Source organism: Punica granatum, chromosome 6, assembly GCF_007655135.1.
Source record: "Punica granatum isolate Tunisia-2019 chromosome 6, ASM765513v2, whole genome shotgun sequence".
Lineage (NCBI taxonomy): Eukaryota > Viridiplantae > Streptophyta > Magnoliopsida > Myrtales > Lythraceae > Punica > Punica granatum.
This window is the reverse complement of record NC_045132.1, coordinates 23,925,330-23,943,655: the sequence shown is the minus strand read 5'-3', so window position 1 is coordinate 23,943,655 and position 18,326 is coordinate 23,925,330. Positions and strand designations below refer to the sequence as shown.

At 43.0% G+C, this 18,326-nt stretch overlaps 3 protein-coding genes across 5 annotated transcripts; all 3 read right to left on the bottom strand.

The window, feature by feature from the left end:
• Positions 1-327: 327 nt before the first annotated feature.
• LOC116210565 (E3 ubiquitin-protein ligase At3g02290-like) lies at positions 328-3,472 on the bottom strand. Of its 3 annotated transcripts, none has more exons than XM_031544469.1 (5): positions 3,006-3,467; positions 2,208-2,358; positions 1,283-1,721; positions 1,034-1,143; positions 328-666 (listed from the first exon to the last, which is right to left on the bottom strand). In XM_031544469.1, exons 2-5 carry the CDS (start codon positions 2,325-2,327, stop codon positions 640-642), a joined length of 696 nt encoding a protein of 231 aa, XP_031400329.1. In that variant the 5' UTR covers positions 2,328-2,358; positions 3,006-3,467; the 3' UTR covers positions 328-639. The 3 variants fall into 3 exon arrangements, with proteins under 3 accessions (XP_031400329.1, XP_031400331.1, XP_031400330.1); XM_031544471.1 differs by having other exon boundaries at positions 351-666; positions 3,220-3,472; XM_031544470.1 differs by having other exon boundaries at positions 351-666; positions 2,874-3,011.
• Positions 3,473-4,926: 1,454 nt separating this feature from the next.
• Positions 4,927-10,278, bottom strand: LOC116210564 (uncharacterized protein At4g14100-like). Its single transcript, XM_031544468.1, has 3 exons — positions 9,649-10,278; positions 5,559-5,727; positions 4,927-5,442 (listed from the first exon to the last, which is right to left on the bottom strand). The coding sequence occupies exons 1-3, from the start codon at positions 10,139-10,141 to the stop codon at positions 5,388-5,390; spliced, it is 717 nt and encodes a 238-aa protein (XP_031400328.1). The 5' UTR covers positions 10,142-10,278; the 3' UTR covers positions 4,927-5,387.
• Positions 10,279-10,686: 408 nt separating this feature from the next.
• LOC116210561 lies at positions 10,687-15,641 on the bottom strand. The gene is made up of 4 exons (XM_031544463.1): positions 14,300-15,641; positions 13,206-13,777; positions 12,898-13,117; positions 10,687-12,533 (listed from the first exon to the last, which is right to left on the bottom strand). Exons 1-4 carry the CDS (start codon positions 15,551-15,553, stop codon positions 11,178-11,180), a joined length of 3,402 nt encoding a protein of 1,133 aa, XP_031400323.1. The 5' UTR covers positions 15,554-15,641; the 3' UTR covers positions 10,687-11,177.
• Between the last annotated feature and the right edge of the window lie 2,685 nt (positions 15,642-18,326).

The window sequence follows — 18,326 nt, the reverse complement described above, 5'->3', positions numbered from 1 at the left end:
GTTTCCAATTTTGGGGAGACATCACTTCAGGGTATTTCGCAAACCATCAACAACTCTTTTCTTCCAATTCCAACAATGCATGCCATACATATATATACATACGCATATATATAGATGAAAATATAGTACACATGAAGATGACCAAGAACGCATCAGAACCAGAAAACCGATGCTGTGAAACCCATGATTATAATCGGACAGACTAGTGGCAAAAACTACTCCGAGCATCTTCAACCATCTGACTTCAGTTAGAATTGCAGAAGTGATATTTACGCCTAATACGGCTACCATCTATGACAGGGCTAATGCACATAAAAATGATCAAGATACAAGCAATTTATGGGAATTCGTTGCATTAACACCAGCATTAAGTATCTTATTCTCTACAATTAATCATGGGATCCATCACAAACTTATACATTTTAGCAGTTGAAACAACAGGAATCAAACAACAAAGATTCGATTCTCTATACAGGACGTCACAATATGGCGCCAAATTGGAGATCCAATTATAAGAAATTTAAGGATAAGCGAGACCGCCACTTCACAATACCAATCTTTTTTCAAGCAGGACCGCTTTATCTACATCCACCAGCTCCGTGTATATTTCTCTTTGCTTCGAAATCAGTTATAGTAAACCTAAGGACTCTCGCAGAACTCCATCTCCTGTAGGAAGAAATGGTCGATATCAGATGCACATTCAGCAAGAAAATTATGGATTCAACATAACAAGAGAGTGACAAGATGTAATCAAATGGTATAGTGAAAAGCTCATTATGGTTCTGAGCATTTCTAATAGCATTTGCATTCCAATCTACAAATGATAGGCTATGAAGTGAAATATGATCAACGCTATATGTACGTGATATTGGTGACAAGACAATCATCACATGACCAGATAATGTTTCATACTTTGACTGCTTCCAAGTGGATATTACTGAAAATATAGTCTATTAGTCTTGCATTTTAGATTAATCATCATACTCGATTCACCATTCAGATTATGATCCTATAGAGCCTTAAAGTGCATTACCTTGCCACAAATTGGACAACTTTCACTTCTTTCCATCCATTCGTATATACAGCCCAGGTGAAAATGGTGAGAGCATCGCATTGTGATTTTTGGGTTTTCCGGAGTATATTCTGCAGTAGACCCAGAACAATGGTTATAATGATGGAAATAGCAAATATGACTCAAACCTTTCTCTTACAAGCAAATATAATGGTAGATGTATGCAAGTCCATATGCATTTAGAGTGGATAAATAGCACAACCGATTCACCTTCTAGACATGTCGGGCACAGATCCTCATCCTCAGATGAAGGTTGCACGTAAATTAATCCATCAGCACTTTTGGTGGTCAAAGCCTTCTCGGAGGTCTCAAGAAGACTAAATTTACAATCTTCCTCTGAGTCAACACCATTCCTCCTCCTCCCGAGACCGAGAGCCTCTATGCCAGAACTGCTCAGATTCCTTCTCATTGGTTGTGTATCTTCTTGGAAATGAGACATTGCCTTTTCACGCCTGGAGACCAAACCATCACGCTGTAAGCGAGAGTATCTTGGGTCAGAGTCATAAGGCAAAGGTCTGGAGATCGAGCCATGGCTGTCATTCATGGAATTATCTGCTGGAAGCGAACTTATAGCTGAAGATGACAACGTAGCTCCTTGGATTTGAGCAGTGACAGGTCGTCCTTCAAGTCTATGGAAGATGCCTCTATACTGCAGAGGCAGATGAACAGGGTCAGTAAGCATATCTAAATCTGAAAAAGGCACTTAAGATACAGGTCATGCTCCAGATCGATGAATTCACAACATTGCACAGTTGTCCACCACAAACATGTATCGATGCAAAATAGGTAAAGGAGTAAGTTTGTCTAACTCAGGAATAAAGCATCAACTCAAGCATCATCTACTCCCAAAACACAAGCTTCTATGAGAAGTTTATGACACTCCACTCAAGCAAATTGAGAGACTATGAAAGATAGAGTGATGAAAGAACCAATACATTGACTATATCATATCAAACACTGCACAAGAATGTCAAAGTACTAGGCAATATGCATAAATTGTCACAGAACTATGCATCCAAAGGTATATAGAGAAAACACCAATCCACAATGATGCCATAGGAATTGGACCTCCATCAACATCAGCAACATTGAAATGTAAGGCAGTGGATATCTGAAAACTCGGAGATTAACATACCCCAGTGGACAGCTGGTGGAAGAAGAATCTCAAGCATATGCAATTTCTGTACATCGAGTTACCGGGATAACCGTACTCTTCGGAATCATCAGTCCGTGCGCAGCAACACAAAGCACCCATCTTTACACCTTCCGATGAATGTCCACTCGAGCTAGTTGTTCAAATGAAGAAGATGCAGAAATCAGACGAGGGCACAAACTTTCAGTGCTGAAGGGATAGTACATTCATGAGAATTGTGACATTCACGTGTCTACAAAACTTCCCTCGAGATCTATATTACCAGTATAGGCGAGTCCAAGAATGTATCTATAAAATGAATTGCGATATTATGCAATACAACAGCATCAACTTCAAATTTCAATGCCCTTCAAGGAAGTAGCTAAGATCATACAATGGAATGGTGGGCATTGATGAGCAAGCACATTAGCATAAATTTTATATCGACAGCATCACTAAACTCAAGTCCCATACAACAAACAGCATGTTGTTTGGGGGGGTGGGGTGTGGAACCCATTTTTTAATCTCAAACCAAGACAGAGAATGCACCAAAACGATCAAGTCATTGACAGCTCGAATTTCGAGAAGTACTGTATCCAATTCAGCTCCATCGGGCAATCAAGTGCAGGAGAAAAATAGACTGACTGACAGAATCCCATTTTCACTCACCCAACAGCAGAAAGGCCCGAAATTTCCCAAGCTCGAAATGGATTGACACACTTCGCAGCAGAGGGGGAGAGAGAGAGAGAGAGAGCGAAGAAGAAAGAATTTGACAGAGAGCTGAAAGCAGCATTGACTCACCCCGAGCTCAACTAAGACTGTGCGGGGAAGGCGGGGATTAGATCTCCCCCGAAACGGACGATGGGGGCGAAGACCTCGCAGCCCACCAGATGATGAGGGCGACGCCCGATCCTCGGAACCTTCCCGAGAAACAAGCAGGAGGCAAGTACAGCCGAACAGAAAGAATCGGGGCCACAGAGAGAGAGAGAGAGAGAGAGAGAGCAGCGTAATTTACAGAGGAAAAAGCTAATTAAGCTCAATGGGTATTCGATTCTGCTTCCGCTTCTTCTTCTTCTTCTTCTTCTTCTTTTGGTGTAGAAAGCAACAGTGTGTCGGAGTATTATACCGCCATTAATCACGTCATTATAAGCTAATGAAGCTTCTTGTTTCAGCTTCACTGTTTCAGCAGATAGGCGGTTTGCGGTTTGCCGGTTATCGTGCGCAGGGGTGCGCATTGCGCATTCTGTTTGTACTCATGATGTTATTAGGTCGCCCGCCTTCCGCATTTATTATTGAATAACTATATCGGACATGCTTGCGCTGTCTAACGACGACGTGTCCTGCGTGACGAAATTAAGGTCACATAATTAATAAGACAGTGGATGATTACCGCGTAATATTGCCACATCTATATATGCATATATATATATATATGGAAGCAAGATAAAAAGAAATGACGTCTCTCCCTCCCTCCTCTTCCTCCCAGCTTCCGTCTTCCTTCTGCTATCTCTTCTTCACTGCAATCAAACATCTCCTATAAAGATAAGTTAGCTGGAGTCATCCCCGGGGCTTATGAAGAAGCCTTCTGCATCGGATCATCACTCCGATGACGACACCGATGATGATGTTGCACCTGATGAGGAGGACGATGATGGTGAACCCCGAGTACTCCTGACCAGGAAGGAGACACTGCGGATTCGCGCCCCATGGAGAGAATCCCTTATCATCCAGCTCTTTGGGAAACCTCTCATAACCTCTGGCGACCAACGGGCAGTCTCGACATTGTTGATAATGGGACTGGTTTCTACATCTCGACCTTTCATAACAAGGCGAATAGAGACCGTGCTCTCCGAGACGAGCCCTGGTTCATCAACTACAGATTCCTCACTATTCGTCTTTGGGAGCCAAATTTTAAACCATCCAAAGCCTCCTTTTCTACTATTGCTGTCTGGCTAAAGAATCCACGAATTGTCGTGGGAATACTACACCGCTGACATGATTCGTCGCGCGGCTAGCCACGCGGCTAGCCAAATCAGCCCTCTTCTCCGAGTTGATGGCTACACCATTCTGGCTAAAAGAGCAAACTTGGCACCGCTCTGTGTTCAGCTGAACCTCCACAAACCTCGACCGAAAGTTCTATGGTTTTGCATATATCTATTTTTAAAAATAGATTAGATAATATTTATAGATATATATATATATATATTATATTTCTTTTCAAAAAATAAATTATATTTTATCTATATTTTGTATGATAGTTATAAATATTAATTATCACACATAAATATGAGTCCGTTCAGCTCTAAAAAAATACGTTTACGGCTAGATTTGAGCTCTCAAAACTATATCTTTTTTTAAATACAAGTGAGTTGATTAAATTTATACTTTGATTTTGCTCTCATTTTTATTGAAAATTTTCATTCTTTTATTTTTTACTAATTTTTTGTTTTTTTTTTCAAGATCGGTCATGGACAACCTTTAGTATATATAGTAAGAAAAAGTATATATGAATTATCTGGTATTTTATATATCTATTTTTAAAAATAGGTTAGATAATATTTATAAATATATATAAATTATATTTCTTTTCAAAAGCCGTATCGTAAGTCACGTCGGGAGAGAGAGCACCATTGTAGTCTCATCATGGTGACTGATGAGGGAGTGGAACCGCTCCGACAACGGCACAAGGTCTTTGCACTCACCACAGAAGGCAGCCAGGATAAGGGAAGTGGAAGTAAATATAAATTAAGACGAGGAGGAAGACAAGGACTGATGTAATTCAAGGAAATGCCATTGCTTCTCTGGGGTGGTGGAAGTGGCTGATTTTCCTTCCATGGCTATTTATGATCTTTCTTAATACATAAATTAGTATCAGGGCCACAAGGTAACTTCTGCTTCGACCAAAAATAAAGACAAGAAGGAAATAAAATAATTAAACCCAAAAAACCTGATGCATATGCAGTAGCACTGTAGCAGTATTACACTGCGTTGATCGATCATGAAAGCAGGGATGACTTGATGATAGCAGAAGAGGAACTTCCAGTATGGTGAAGCTTCGTACTGTTACATGAGTGCTCTCTTCGACATCTTCTTGCAACTCCTCAGAATAGAGACAGACAACTGACTAGTTTCCTTCTTCACATTTGCTGTTTTTACTAAATGTCCTAAAGCAGCAATAACTTCTCATAAGGCTTCCACTGATAAATTGAAGAGAGCAATTCCACAGCAAAGGAAAAACCTGGACAGACCAATTCCGTAGCAAAAAACAAGACCTTGAAGAGAGAAAATCAATGCAAATGTAGTCGAGAGAGTGGAGGAACAAGATGAGCATTTATGTTTACAGATTCGTAAAACCTCTCAGCACTCCTTCGAGTAGACTCCTCCCAGAACCGCCCGGTTATGGCGAGTTCGGGGTTCTGTCCATTGATAGCTTCTTTCTTTGAGAAACAATAAGATGGGGCTTGCCATTTAGCATCCTCGAGAACAGCTCCCACTTCGTATGTCATCACATTGGCTTCTCTCCCTGCAAGAATGATTAAAAAGTTGCAGAAGCATTATCAGCTATAAGGAAATGAACACTCAGAGCAGATTACAGCATTCGCCATCCTCAATCCCAAATGCCGGAGCATCAACAGCAGAGGCACTTCTTGACTTTCCAGTCTTACATTCAAAGAAGTCCAAGAAGTATTACAGTCCTAATACAGAACCCGAGCAGGATTCATATTGTGCACAAGCATGAAAAACCCGTACTTTTTTTCAACTCCCAACTGTAATGGAGCAACCGATGAAGCATTTGATTCAATGAATTCCATCAACAGAACCGCTGTATCAAGCTCAAATCTTTTCTTTATCCCCTTAAAAGCAACCTGATTGTAACAGTGAATTGGCAATTGAAATCAATCTGTCATGCTCACCTGTGTAGAAGACCCACTTGACGGGGCGCTTGCCAACGACATCCTCATAGTACCAGATGAAGTCAACCTTCTCCCAGACATTGCAGAGGAAGCCGTTCGCTCGGCGCTGGCCAAGGTACGTGGCGCCGTCGAGCCAGTTGGGCCGGAGAATGTCCACCTCAAAATGCAGGGTGCGGCATTGCTCGGAGCCCGAGTCGAGCCTGTAGTAGAAAGAGGTTCCGTTGTTCCACTCGAGGTCGTAGTATAGGGAGGACGAGAGCTGGTCCCGGATGATGTTGAAGTTGCGGCCATTGGGCCAGTCGTACCAGAGGTCGATCAGGGACAGGGCGCCGCTGGAGTTCATAAGCAGCAGGGCGTGGAACTGCTCCGGCCACGCCGCGGGGACCGGGTCCTCGCCGGCATCGACCGGCCAGGATGTACGGTAAGCGAAGACGATGAAGAGGAAGGAAACGACCAGCCGGAGCCGAGGGGACGCCATTCTTGTCTTTCTGAATGGCGGGGATTTGCTATCTGTGGCTTATACGATGAGAAACGCAACGATATCTCTGACACGTGGCAACTTCGTCGGCATATGCATTTTGTGGATAAAATAGTTGGATGAGCCGGGCGCAGGCATGAGGTAACCTCCCCTACCGATTTTGTAGGCCATCCTCTCCCCCTTATGCATCTGGCCCACGCAATCACTTTTCTTTGTATTTACTTTTTTTTTTTCTTTTTTTGATGTACCGTATTATTCAAAAGCCCAACTTCATTCAACTAATCCAAGACATGAATACGAATTATTTCATGCTCCGGTGCACGTGCAGAATGTACACGTTTGCAAGACAAAGTAACAAGTGAAATACAAAACTGCCGACTAAGTTGTGACATTAGACAGACAAAATGGAACAAAATCCTGCCCATTGCACCATTTCTTAACGGTCAACTCGAAAACAAGCTTTCGTAATATTCGGTATCATTCAAACTTGGAATATTAAGAGTGCGTTTGGATTTAGAGTTGAGTTGAGTTTTGATTTTAATTGGTTTATAATAATTATATTGTTGAATTATGAGAAAAAGTGTGAAAAAGTAATAAATAATTGAGAGAAAGAAATGATTAAGTAATGATTATGTTGTTGAATTGTAAAAAAGTAATGAATAGTTGAGAGAATTTAATATTAAAAATTGAATTGAATGGTTAAAAAAATTTAAAAAATAAAAAAAATAATGATTGTGATGTTGAATTTAAGATAAGTGGAGTGTAGTTGAGTTGAGTTGAATATTTTTGAAAAAACAAACACACTCAAGTGAAGCACAAGTAGGGTGTCAGAATCGGAATCTTAAGTAAAGCTGAGGTACAACAAGGGACTGACAAAAGGGCTCCTGATGTGACTCGATAGTATGCAACTACTCTGTTGGCGACTGAATCATGGAAGTCAGAAAGTTCGAAAGCTACAACCGAGATTGCGCAACTAAAAGCCCTCTATTGTATCTATTTGATCAAAGGGCTATTCAACATTCTGAAAAGCAACATGGAAGATGGTCACCATAACTCAACAATGATGTTATCCAGAGACGGCCATTTACATCGAAACGATTGCTAAACCGCTTAACACTCCTAGCAGATCCTCCATGGAAATTGCTGCACCGGTGAGATTGGGATTTTAATTGCTTGCAGTTCCGTCCTCGGCAAAACAGTGAGATGAAGGCTTCAGCTCTGCGTCAGCTAGGACAGCTCCCGCTTGGTATTTCATCACATAAATTTCTCTCACCAGGAAAAAATCGCCGGGTGCCATCAGGAATCTGTCAATAGTAGCTCTTGATCTTCCACTGCCACATCGAACAAGTCAATAAGTTTCATGGGCTTGCAAGAAAGATACATAGGTTTCATTTATGGCGCATTAGTGTATAAGTGTAGAGCAATATGTGTTGGACTTCCTGAAAACCGTTTTTAATCTGGTCATATTTAAATACAGATGTCGTCAAGGAGATTAAACTGTGAACGGTAGACTAATTATAATTTATTTACTCCAAAAGAGCATCTAACAAACTTAAAAATCTGGTCTCTACATCTCTAAAGAATGCCTTCAGAAACATTGTCAGATTGGTAATGATAACATAACAAAAGTTCAATTTGCAAATTAGTCGAGATTAAGTACCGGGATAGAAGAACCAGAGTATGAGCGCTTGGTGATGACATCCTTGTCGTTCCAGATGCAGTGGACCTTCTCCCATACATTGCAGTTAACCTCCTCTCACACATTGCAGGGTACTCCGTTCACCTGGCACTGCCCCAGACAGGTACTCAGGGCGGATGACACCCACCTCGAAGTGCAAGGTGCGGCACTGAAGTTCGGGCCTGTAAGCCAACCATACTGGGAAGTCATGACAGGAGAGAGTGCTCTGCTGGAGTCTCATTATAATAAGGGAGTGAAATGGACCTGTTCCGGCCACAGAAAATGGTCTTTGTGCTCGCTCAAGGCAGCCAGACGATGGAGTGGCATGTGGAGGTAAGGGAACAGGAAGTGAAGATAAAGAAGACACGAGGAACAGGTGGACTAGTCCGAGCTAAGGATATGCCATTGCTTCTCTAGCCCGGCGATAGTGGCTGACTTTCCTCCATAGTCACTTATGTTCTTAATAAATAAATTAGTATTGGGGCAAATGAATCACAGCAAAATAACCTAATGTATATGCAATAGCAGTACACTGCATCGACCGACCATAAAAGTAGGGACGAGAGAAGAAAAGGAACTTCAGAAGGCATTACTATGGTGAAGTTTCTTACTGTTACATGAGTTTGCACTTCCACATCCTATTAGAACTCCTTGGAATAAAGACAGCCATCTGACAAGTTCTTGGCATTTGCTGTTCTTAGTAAATGCCCCATGGCATAATCAAGCAAACAAAACGACTTTTCCTACGGCTTCCACTAATAACTTGAAGAGAGCAATTCCACAGCATAATAGGAACCTGGACAGACCGATTCAACAGAGGAAAAGAAAGAACTTCAAGAGAACAAAGATGAGCATTTACGCTCACAAATTCATAAAACCTCTCAGCGCTCCTTCTAGTGGATTCCCTCCAGAACTCCCAGTTATGGCAAGTTCAGGGTCCTGTCCTTTCACAGCTTCTTTCTTCGTGAAACAGAAGGGCGGGGCTTGCCATTTAGCATCCTCGAGAACAGCACCCACTTCATATGCCATCACATGAGCTTCTCTCCCTGCACGAATTAACCCATGAGGGAACCGAAAACCACAGCAGCAGCATTAGCTAGACTGAAATGAACACTCGAGCAATATACAGCATTCAACAATCAACGTCCTCAATCTCAAATGTTTTAACATCAATAACAGAGGCACTTCTCGATTATCCAATGCCATATTCGAACCAGTCCAAGATTTTATTCACGGAGCACGGATGCAGCGTTGAATTTGGGGAATCTCACTCGACAAAACCGCCATATCAAATCTCGAATCTTTCTATATTCCACCCAAATCAACCTGATTGGATCAATGAATTGGCAATTGAAATCAATCCGTCCAGCCCACCTGTGTAGAAGACCCACTGAACGGGGCGTTTGGTAGCGACATCTTCGTAGTACCAGATGAAGTCAACCTTCTCCCAGACATTGCAGAGGAAGCCGTTCGCTCGGCGCTGGCCAAGGTACGTGGCGCCGTCGAGCCAGTTGGGGCGGAGGATGCCCACCTCGAGCTGCACGGAGCGGCACTGCTCAGAGGCGGGGTCGAGCCTGTAGAAGAAGGAGGTGCCGTTGTTCCACTCGAGGTCGTAGTAGAGGGAGGTCGAGAGCTGGTCGCGGATGATGTTGAAGTTGCGGCCGTTGGGCCAGTCGTACCAGAGGTCGATCAGGGACAGGTTGCCGCTGGAGTTCATGAACATCAGGGCATGGAACTGCTCCGGCCACACCGCGGGGACTGGGTCCTCGCCGGCGTCGACCAGCCAGGATGTAGAGGGAGCGAAGGTGATGTAGAAGAACATGAGGGTGAGGAAGACTGGGACTCGTCGGAGCTGAGGAGAGGCCATTGTTTCCTTCCTTGTGGTGGTAATTGCTGCCTGTGGCGTCTCGTGGCTTATTCGATGAGAAGAGCACCAACATTGGTACGTGGCAGTCGCCTCTATATGATCCGTCCAGAAATTATTGCATGAGCCCGGCGCACTCGCATGCAACACCTTCCTAGCCTATATCGTAGGGCCCACAAATATAGTGGCGGTTTTTCTTTCTTTTATTTATATTTATTTTATTTAAGCGATGCATTGTTAAATGCTTTTTACATGATAGTATAAGCAACAATTGGGAATTATTGCATGCTCCCAGCGCATGTAGATTTCCGAAAGAAGACTCCTTATTTTTGGTGGAATAAGAAATGAAACAGAATTAAAATGACAACAAGCTTTAGGTCAGGTCCACATTCAGAGTTTGATTCTCTTGGGGGTCAGCATCTAAGGTTTAATGGCGGGCCCCAGACCGTAAAATACAGCATCCGATGGACTAGTCAGTTGCTATGGCACCGAACACCATTGACAGCAACAAAAAAAAGAAAAAGAAACAGACTGCCAGACCATCAAAATGGAACAAAATCCCGCCCAGCGCACCAACTTTTACAGTCAAACTCAACAGGAAGTTTCCATAGTCGTTTTAACAGTATCACTAAAAGAAAAGAATGTCTGCGCTCGGGTGCTCGAATTGGAATCTTAACTATAGAATAAAGTACATGTGACTGACTATGCATGAGATGTGAATAGATAGCAAGCGGCGCCTGGGTTGCAACCGAATCATGGAAATCAGAAAAAAGTTCGAGAACTACAACTGAGATTGCTCAGGTAAAAGCTATCTGCTGTATCTATTGACCAAAGGGCTACCCAACGTTCTGAAGAGAAACATAGGAAGACAGTCATCATAACTCAACAAGGATCTTATCCAGAGACAGTTCAGGCAATCCAGTGCAATCATGAGCCTGGGCGAGGTATATGATTCGGAGTGAGGGGGCAAACCTGGGCTACTGGATCTCTTGCTTGAAAATTTTGCCAAATCAAATATTGTACAAAGTCTGCATTCGACCTAAATGTACTTCAGTCCAGATATGTATTGCTGTCTAGAAATCAGATACTGTGCCAAGGAATAAACGATCCCAAGCAGCCCCAGTATCTGAATCTTCCGAACGTCGGTTATCAAAATTGATGGCAGATTAAGGGGCAGGGCAAGCAGCGGCATCGAATCGGCCTGCTTCGTGTAACTCCATACGTACCGATTGAAGAGGATGTGGCTTGGGAATGTAAGGATGAGGAGGGCCACATTTTTCACAGCAAAGAACCAGTCAGGTCCACCGATCTGCAGACCCCAGCCTGAGTTCCCGTGCCACACATCTTCCCATATGCTGTATAGGGCAGTCAAGACCAAGTAGCCTGAAATTACCAGAGTCACTGGGAAGTACCTTTGCTTGTCCCCAAATCCAGCAACAAAATCTGAATCTTGGTTTAGAAGTAGTAGTATTGGCGCGAGGAAGAAGATTGCCCGATTTGATCCACCTGTGAGGTTTACGTTCAAGATCAAGCAGATTGCAAAGCACATAATGGTTGCAACATTACCAACTGCGGGCATCCAAGCCCCATCTGCAGCCATTCTCTTGATTGTGAAGGCAGGTACATTAGAGGCCAAACGGTGTTGCATGAATCTCATCCGAGGGAAAGCAGAAGAGCTGCTGCTACTTTGACTTGATCGACTGTGCCTGATCCCACTGCCCCTCTCAACTGCCTTCTCCCGCATCAATGAGGCCAATTCGTACTTAATTTCCAGAGCGATAAGCATGAATATTGCTGCATAGAGGCCGAGCAGGGAGGTCCTAGCACCCTCAACGGCCAGAAGAGTCGTCAGCTTCTTGTCTTCCTCTCCCATATCCCCAGCAAGACCATCTCCAAGAATGCTCTTGATTCTCACTTGACCCTCCAAGAGATATGTCACTGGGAAGAGAGCCACAAGCAAAGCAAATACCCAAGGCAGGAGCTTTGTGCTCGAAGCAGATGGGAAATGGGTGAAGACAACGAATACAGAGGTACAGACCATGGTGATGACAATGAGGGCATGCAAAACCGCAGCTTGGAGGAAGAATTCTGCAGATATATAGACCCCGAGGGCAATTCCCATAGCTATCGAGTAGAATGTCCTTAATTCAACAATGTATTTCATAGATCTGAGGGATGTTACTGCAGCAAGTGTGAGCAGAATAGCTGCAATAAGCAACCATGATGGCCATGTGGGCTTTGACGCCACAAAACCATAAATAGAAATGTCGTCAGCAGATTGGCGGGCTGCTCTAATTAAGTCCGACCGGTAAGTCCATGAGACTGGAATTGGGGGCTGCATCAAGATAAATAGTAGTCCAGTTGCTACTACAAGCACCAAGCTCCTCTTAGCAGGCTGCAGCATATAATGGTCCCATTAGTTTAACAAGAAAAAATCATAGTAGAACACAACAGAGTACCCAAGTATCTTCATTTTGGACCCTTATATTTTTTTACCCCTTTTTAAAAAAAAATTGTGCTTCAGAGGCCTTTTCTTTGGGGGTAAATCTACATAGTAGTCGCAGTCAGCCAGTCTGAAAAAAGGGCCCCAACTGGGGCACTACTCTCGATGCCTCTATCTATTTGCCGAGACTGACATCCAGTCTAAGAGCAATAATATAGAAATTCTATATATAAAGGAAAAAGATACAGCAATCCTATGTCCGAGTTAAAAGCATTATTTAGCCACTCAAAATGAAGTTAAAGAGAAATATACATACCATGACATGAGAAAAGTGGAGAGCAACAATGGGTACACAAGCCAATCCAGTCAGAACAATACAGAAACCCAAAAGTAAACCATCAGACGGAGGTCTCCCATTCCACCACCGGAGGGCTTCGAAGATTGTTTCACGGCAAAACCAAACAGATAAAGCAACCACACCAGCATGCGCATAACCTTGCCAAGGTTTCATTTTTGATGCAGTTCTGGACCTATCCCTGCCATGAGTATTGATGATGCAATAAGCTCAACATGATAAAGAAACATTGAAAAGAATTTACTCTGATGAAAAGGTCATCTCAATACTTGTAAAGCAGCAGTGGAGGAGAAATGGCCAGTAGAAGGATAGTAGACATCCAAACTACAGATTTTGATGTGATAACCAGCATAACGAGCTTTGCAGAGTACAAGCAAGTCAATATCCAAACGGCTTTTGGTCCAATTCGATGGTCTGCAGAAAGTCTTCTCACCATAGCCAAGCCCACAAAAGTCGTCAAGATAACCATGTAGCTAGGATACATCACCTCATCCTCAAACCCGTAATAGTATATGCTGGAGTAACTGAAAAATCGATTCTCAATATAGCATAGCAGCAATGCATGGCTGATTAAACCAACCTCGGTCAGAAAATGAAGTTTTGGTGGTAGAAGAGCTAAACCAGGAACACTCAGGGCTACGACAACACTTGCAACTAGAAGTTTACAGAAAGATTTCAGTGACATGCCTGCCATCCATATATTCAGATCCCAAAAATTATGCATTACAAACCACGCGACCATCAAGCTCCCAAGCACTACGAATGCGAAGTATGATGGCAGACTCTTCCTCGTAAAAAACCGTGCAAAATAAAAGCCTGCAACTGCTGGTAGTGGAAGGAACTGAAAAAACAAAGATTATAAAGGAAAATGAGAACTGTTGAACACATAGACACAAGCACATGGATCAGATATACATAAAAGACCCTTGCAAACAATTATAGAATAAATATTTCAATAGCTAATGCTACAAACTGTAGATAAGAGGATCGTATCAGAAACCATAACCAACACATAATTGCCCATACATCAACATAATTTCATCATGTGTCACATTCAGTATATCCCCTAAACTGACTTCCAAATCTACAAATCAAGTAGTCACGTTTCATAATTGCCCATACATCAACGTAATTGCCCCTTGACCCCAGTTTATCCTTCAAGTTTCCCCTGTGAAATGAAAGCTACATTTCTGTACACAATACAATAGAAATTTCCATCCAAAATTTCTTCAAAGGGAAACGAGTACCAAGCTATAAGTTGTCCATAAATTCAACATTTGATACGACATAAAATCTGCCCACTCAGAAATTCATAAATCAAATTTACAACAGAAAGTAAGCACAAGGTATCTGAAAGACATACCATTATGGGAAATCCCACGACGATTGCTCCAGCAGCACTGACGACAACAGCCAAAGCAGTGAAGGCGATGGAGCTAAAATCATCAGACACCTCTCCAAGGGAGTAGGCACCAGCACCCGCAGCGCCCCCAAGCATTGTGATCGTCACGAGCAGATAGTTAAAAGGCGGGGGCACTTGAATATATCTCCCAAACGAGTGGAAAATGACCCTAATCTCCAAGCAGATGACAACGACCACAAGAGCAACAGCACCATTTACGACACGAATGCTCTGTACCTGCTGAGGGTTCTTACTGACCCACCAGAGAGCGCCCCTCGTGGAGGCATACAGTTGGAACAGAAATGGAATGAAGAAGAGCAAGAACAGGTCGCTGACAGAAGCCGCCGATGAGAACATCACTGAGTAATGAGACGCAATGTGAAACAGCAACGGGAAAAACAGCAAATTTAGCGTGTGCACGCAGCTCTCGAGTGGCCCGAGAATTAAATTCTCGTCGGGGATCTCTCCTCCGTGATACTTCAGCTCCTGCTTAGCTTTGAATGAGGAAAGCCTTGGGATAGAGTAAAGCCAGTAGAACACACAGTTGAAGGCCATGAGATAGTAAGCAGCGTTGTGCATGCCCACAGCGGAGACTGTGGCCCAGGTGAAGAGAGACGAGGCTGCAAATGGGACACATGCGAATAGGAGCCGCTCGAGTGCCAGAACTATCGATGGATTCTCGAGTTGGATCCATTTGAATTGCAGCGAGGCCCAGACGCCGATCAGAAAGTTCGTCTCGGCGCAGAGGAATGCTGCAAGCAAAGCGAGGGGGACAGAGTTGAAGGTCGTGATGAGGGACGAACTGAAGAAGAAGGCGATCTGAGCTGCAATGAGAGAGAACCAGACGCCGAAGAAGGAGCCAGACTTGAAGCTGAGCGAATCGAGGATGTAAGCCACCATCAGGCCGAGCGTCAGGGTGGCGACCACCGGACCGCCGCCGAGGTCGAGGAGGAAGGCGGCGCAGGGTACCAGGGCGATGGCGATCCGGGCGTTATGGGCGAACGCCGTGGGGGAGAAGCGCGAGGAGCCCTTGATGGACCGGGAGGAGGCGAAACTGGAGCTGGAGCCGCCGGAGAAGCTGCCGGTGCTGGGGCTAGGGTTTTGGGAAGGGGAGAAGGAAGGAGAGCCATTGCTGAAGGAGGAGAAGGCCGGGCTGCTGATGGACGACGGTATGTAGGGCCGGAAGGAGCGCGGTTGGAGCTCCGGCGGCATCATCTTTGCTTCGCCGGCGAGCGGAGAGGAGAGAGAAAGAGACAGTGAGAGAGTTTTCAGTCTGATCTGCTTCACCAGAAGGTAAACGGAGGGGACGATGGAGCACTTCGGAATGAGTGACGTGTTTGGGACGATATGAGCCGTCCGATTAAAAGCTAGTGTGGAACCAACTGACCAAGAGCTAAGATGTTCGTCCCTTCCTGCACATGGCCGTAGGATATGTCCTTCCACAGACCAAGCCGGCCGGATATGTAAAACTGGGCCTCAAATGTTCAGCACTAAGGCCCATTACTGGCAGCAATGGACCCACAGGAAACACTAAGAGAAAAATTGGGCCGATCTAGCAGGACAGCCCACTGGGCTTTTGCTTTTGCTGTCCAAGAGAACCCAAAAACATGGCCCATGGGCCAGGAATGCTTATGGAAGTCTGTCAAGGCCAAGTTTTTCCTAATCAATTTTCCCCGTCTTCACGGGACTCCAATGTACAAGAGAAAATCATAAATGATTCTACCTTAAGGCTTGGTTTGAGAGCGTTATAACTGATATAAAGGTGCTGAAATATAATTATTAAAAAATAAGTATTGATTTATGAATAAGTTAGAGTGTTTAGGAGTTAACAATTTGAAACTATTGAAATCAAAATTAATAGTTGAAAAGAGAATAAGGAGAAGTAGCTTTCATAAGCACAAACTAATATTTTGAAAAAAAAATCACATTTTCAACCGTATAAATAAATCAAACCATGGTTAATTCATCAAACATTATTTCTACTTAAGAACCACTAAAATAATCACTTGTTCAACTCTCACCACACTGTCAACCAAAGCATAAATCTCGAGTTTCACCGATTCCAATTTGTTCCTTTACTACAAAGGTCCCGAACACGCTACGAGTTACTATTCATCTGTCGTATTTTCGGGCAGAAAATGGAAAACCTTATGGAAAAATGATGATTGTGTTTGGGTGTTGCGTCCGAGAGGGAACAGGAATTCAGATAATGGCAGGGTAAATTGAGCAAATTGGTTTGGTCCCTTTTTCAATTTATTGGTTTGTCTGGTCCAACGAAAAGTACCAAAAGGATCAATCCCGGAAGAACAGTTGCGTAGTTACAGACTTTATTAATTTTCTGTAGCAGGACTTGTAACAGAAAATTATTGACTTTTGTCATCTATGAGGATAAAAATAAAATACTTTCTGAAAAAAGAGTATAACAATTTGCTAAAACTATGAAGTAGTGCAAAGATACGGGCATTCTTCCGAAATCAAGAGTTTTTTAATTCGATTGTGCATTGAAACATTTCTCCATTAATTCCATTTTTACTCTATATGTACCAGGTTTACGATCTTCTCCTAGAGTCCGAAAAAATAGGCACTTAACAGGCCAAAAAAGTTGAGACAAAAGAAAAGGTGAAAATAAGACAAAGTTGGAGAGATTTTTTGTCTCGTTTACAGGCATTGCCAGTGGGAATCATGGCCTGTTTATTTATTGCTATTTAAACTATAATTAGAAAAAAAAATTCCAGGGATCAAAGAGGGAAATGACAATCAGTGATTAAAAATGAAAAAGAAATTAAAAGGGAGGGGGGGGGGGGAAGAGAGGAGAGTGAGTCAAAGAGATGGGCCAGTTTGACAGCTACCATGATCGGGTGCAATGAATAGTGGCTACCCAACATGATCCCATCGTTTCTATGACTTGTTGTTTTCATCATAATTTCATGGTGTGATGTCCATGCTAATGATCGTAGTTCAATGGGTGGTATACGTTCCATCATAAGATCCAAAAGCAAGGATGTGAATATGGTTGTCAGGCGGAATCAAACTGCGTACCCAGACAGAAAAGTTCAGGTCGGACCATTTAACATGAAGATGATAAACAATATATCTGTGAGAGAGAACTGACGGCTTTATTTGATGGTCCAATGTTGAGTTTTATTGGTCCAACAATTTCAAACAAAATTTACAATGAATTTAAAATTTTTGCGATTGCATTGTCATGTACGTGCTCGTATTTGGTCCTTAGGATTTCAATCAAACAAGCCATCTCTCGGAGACATGCTTGCGCTTCATTCTTCCCAGTCACTCGTATTTTTTAGGCCATTCTATAATATACATTGTTCGAGAAGGTGGCATGATAAGCTGGCAAATCGTGCAGAATCTACACATTACATTTATATACACCTACAGTGAAAGATGTATGTCGTGAGGTTCATTCGGCTAAATTATCAATATTTGAAGGTCAACTTTTTTTTTTTGGTCATTAGAGAGGTCTACGAATCTAATATAAGGATAGAAAATAAAATGAACTCAAAACTTTTTGGTTTCGAGTCGGTGATTTATGACATTGCACTAAAACCTCTTCCTTATTTGAAGATCAACTTTATTTGCCCCTTATTCCAAGTACATCACATGCGAATTAATCCAATTGTTTATATTAGGCGATCACTTGGCTGTGGTGGCTGCCAGAAGTCCTCTCGCAACTGTTGATGAACAATGTATTTCCCATTCGGCTGTATAGCCTGTCTCGTGCTCCCCCATTAGATACGTTAACGGGCGACCCGACCTCGATATTAAAGCGAAAGAACGAAAGGTCATAGATAACTTTTCTTATAATAAAGAAATGCGTGTGCACAATCATATCATGTATATTGGATCTATCCACATCTTCCAACACAATTGGGAGTACAACATGTGGTGGTAAGGGGCAAACAAGGCGCTTAAATTTGGAAAGTGACCCTAGGGAGGGGCCCCACATCTGTACCAGCAGCAGCAGCTGGGA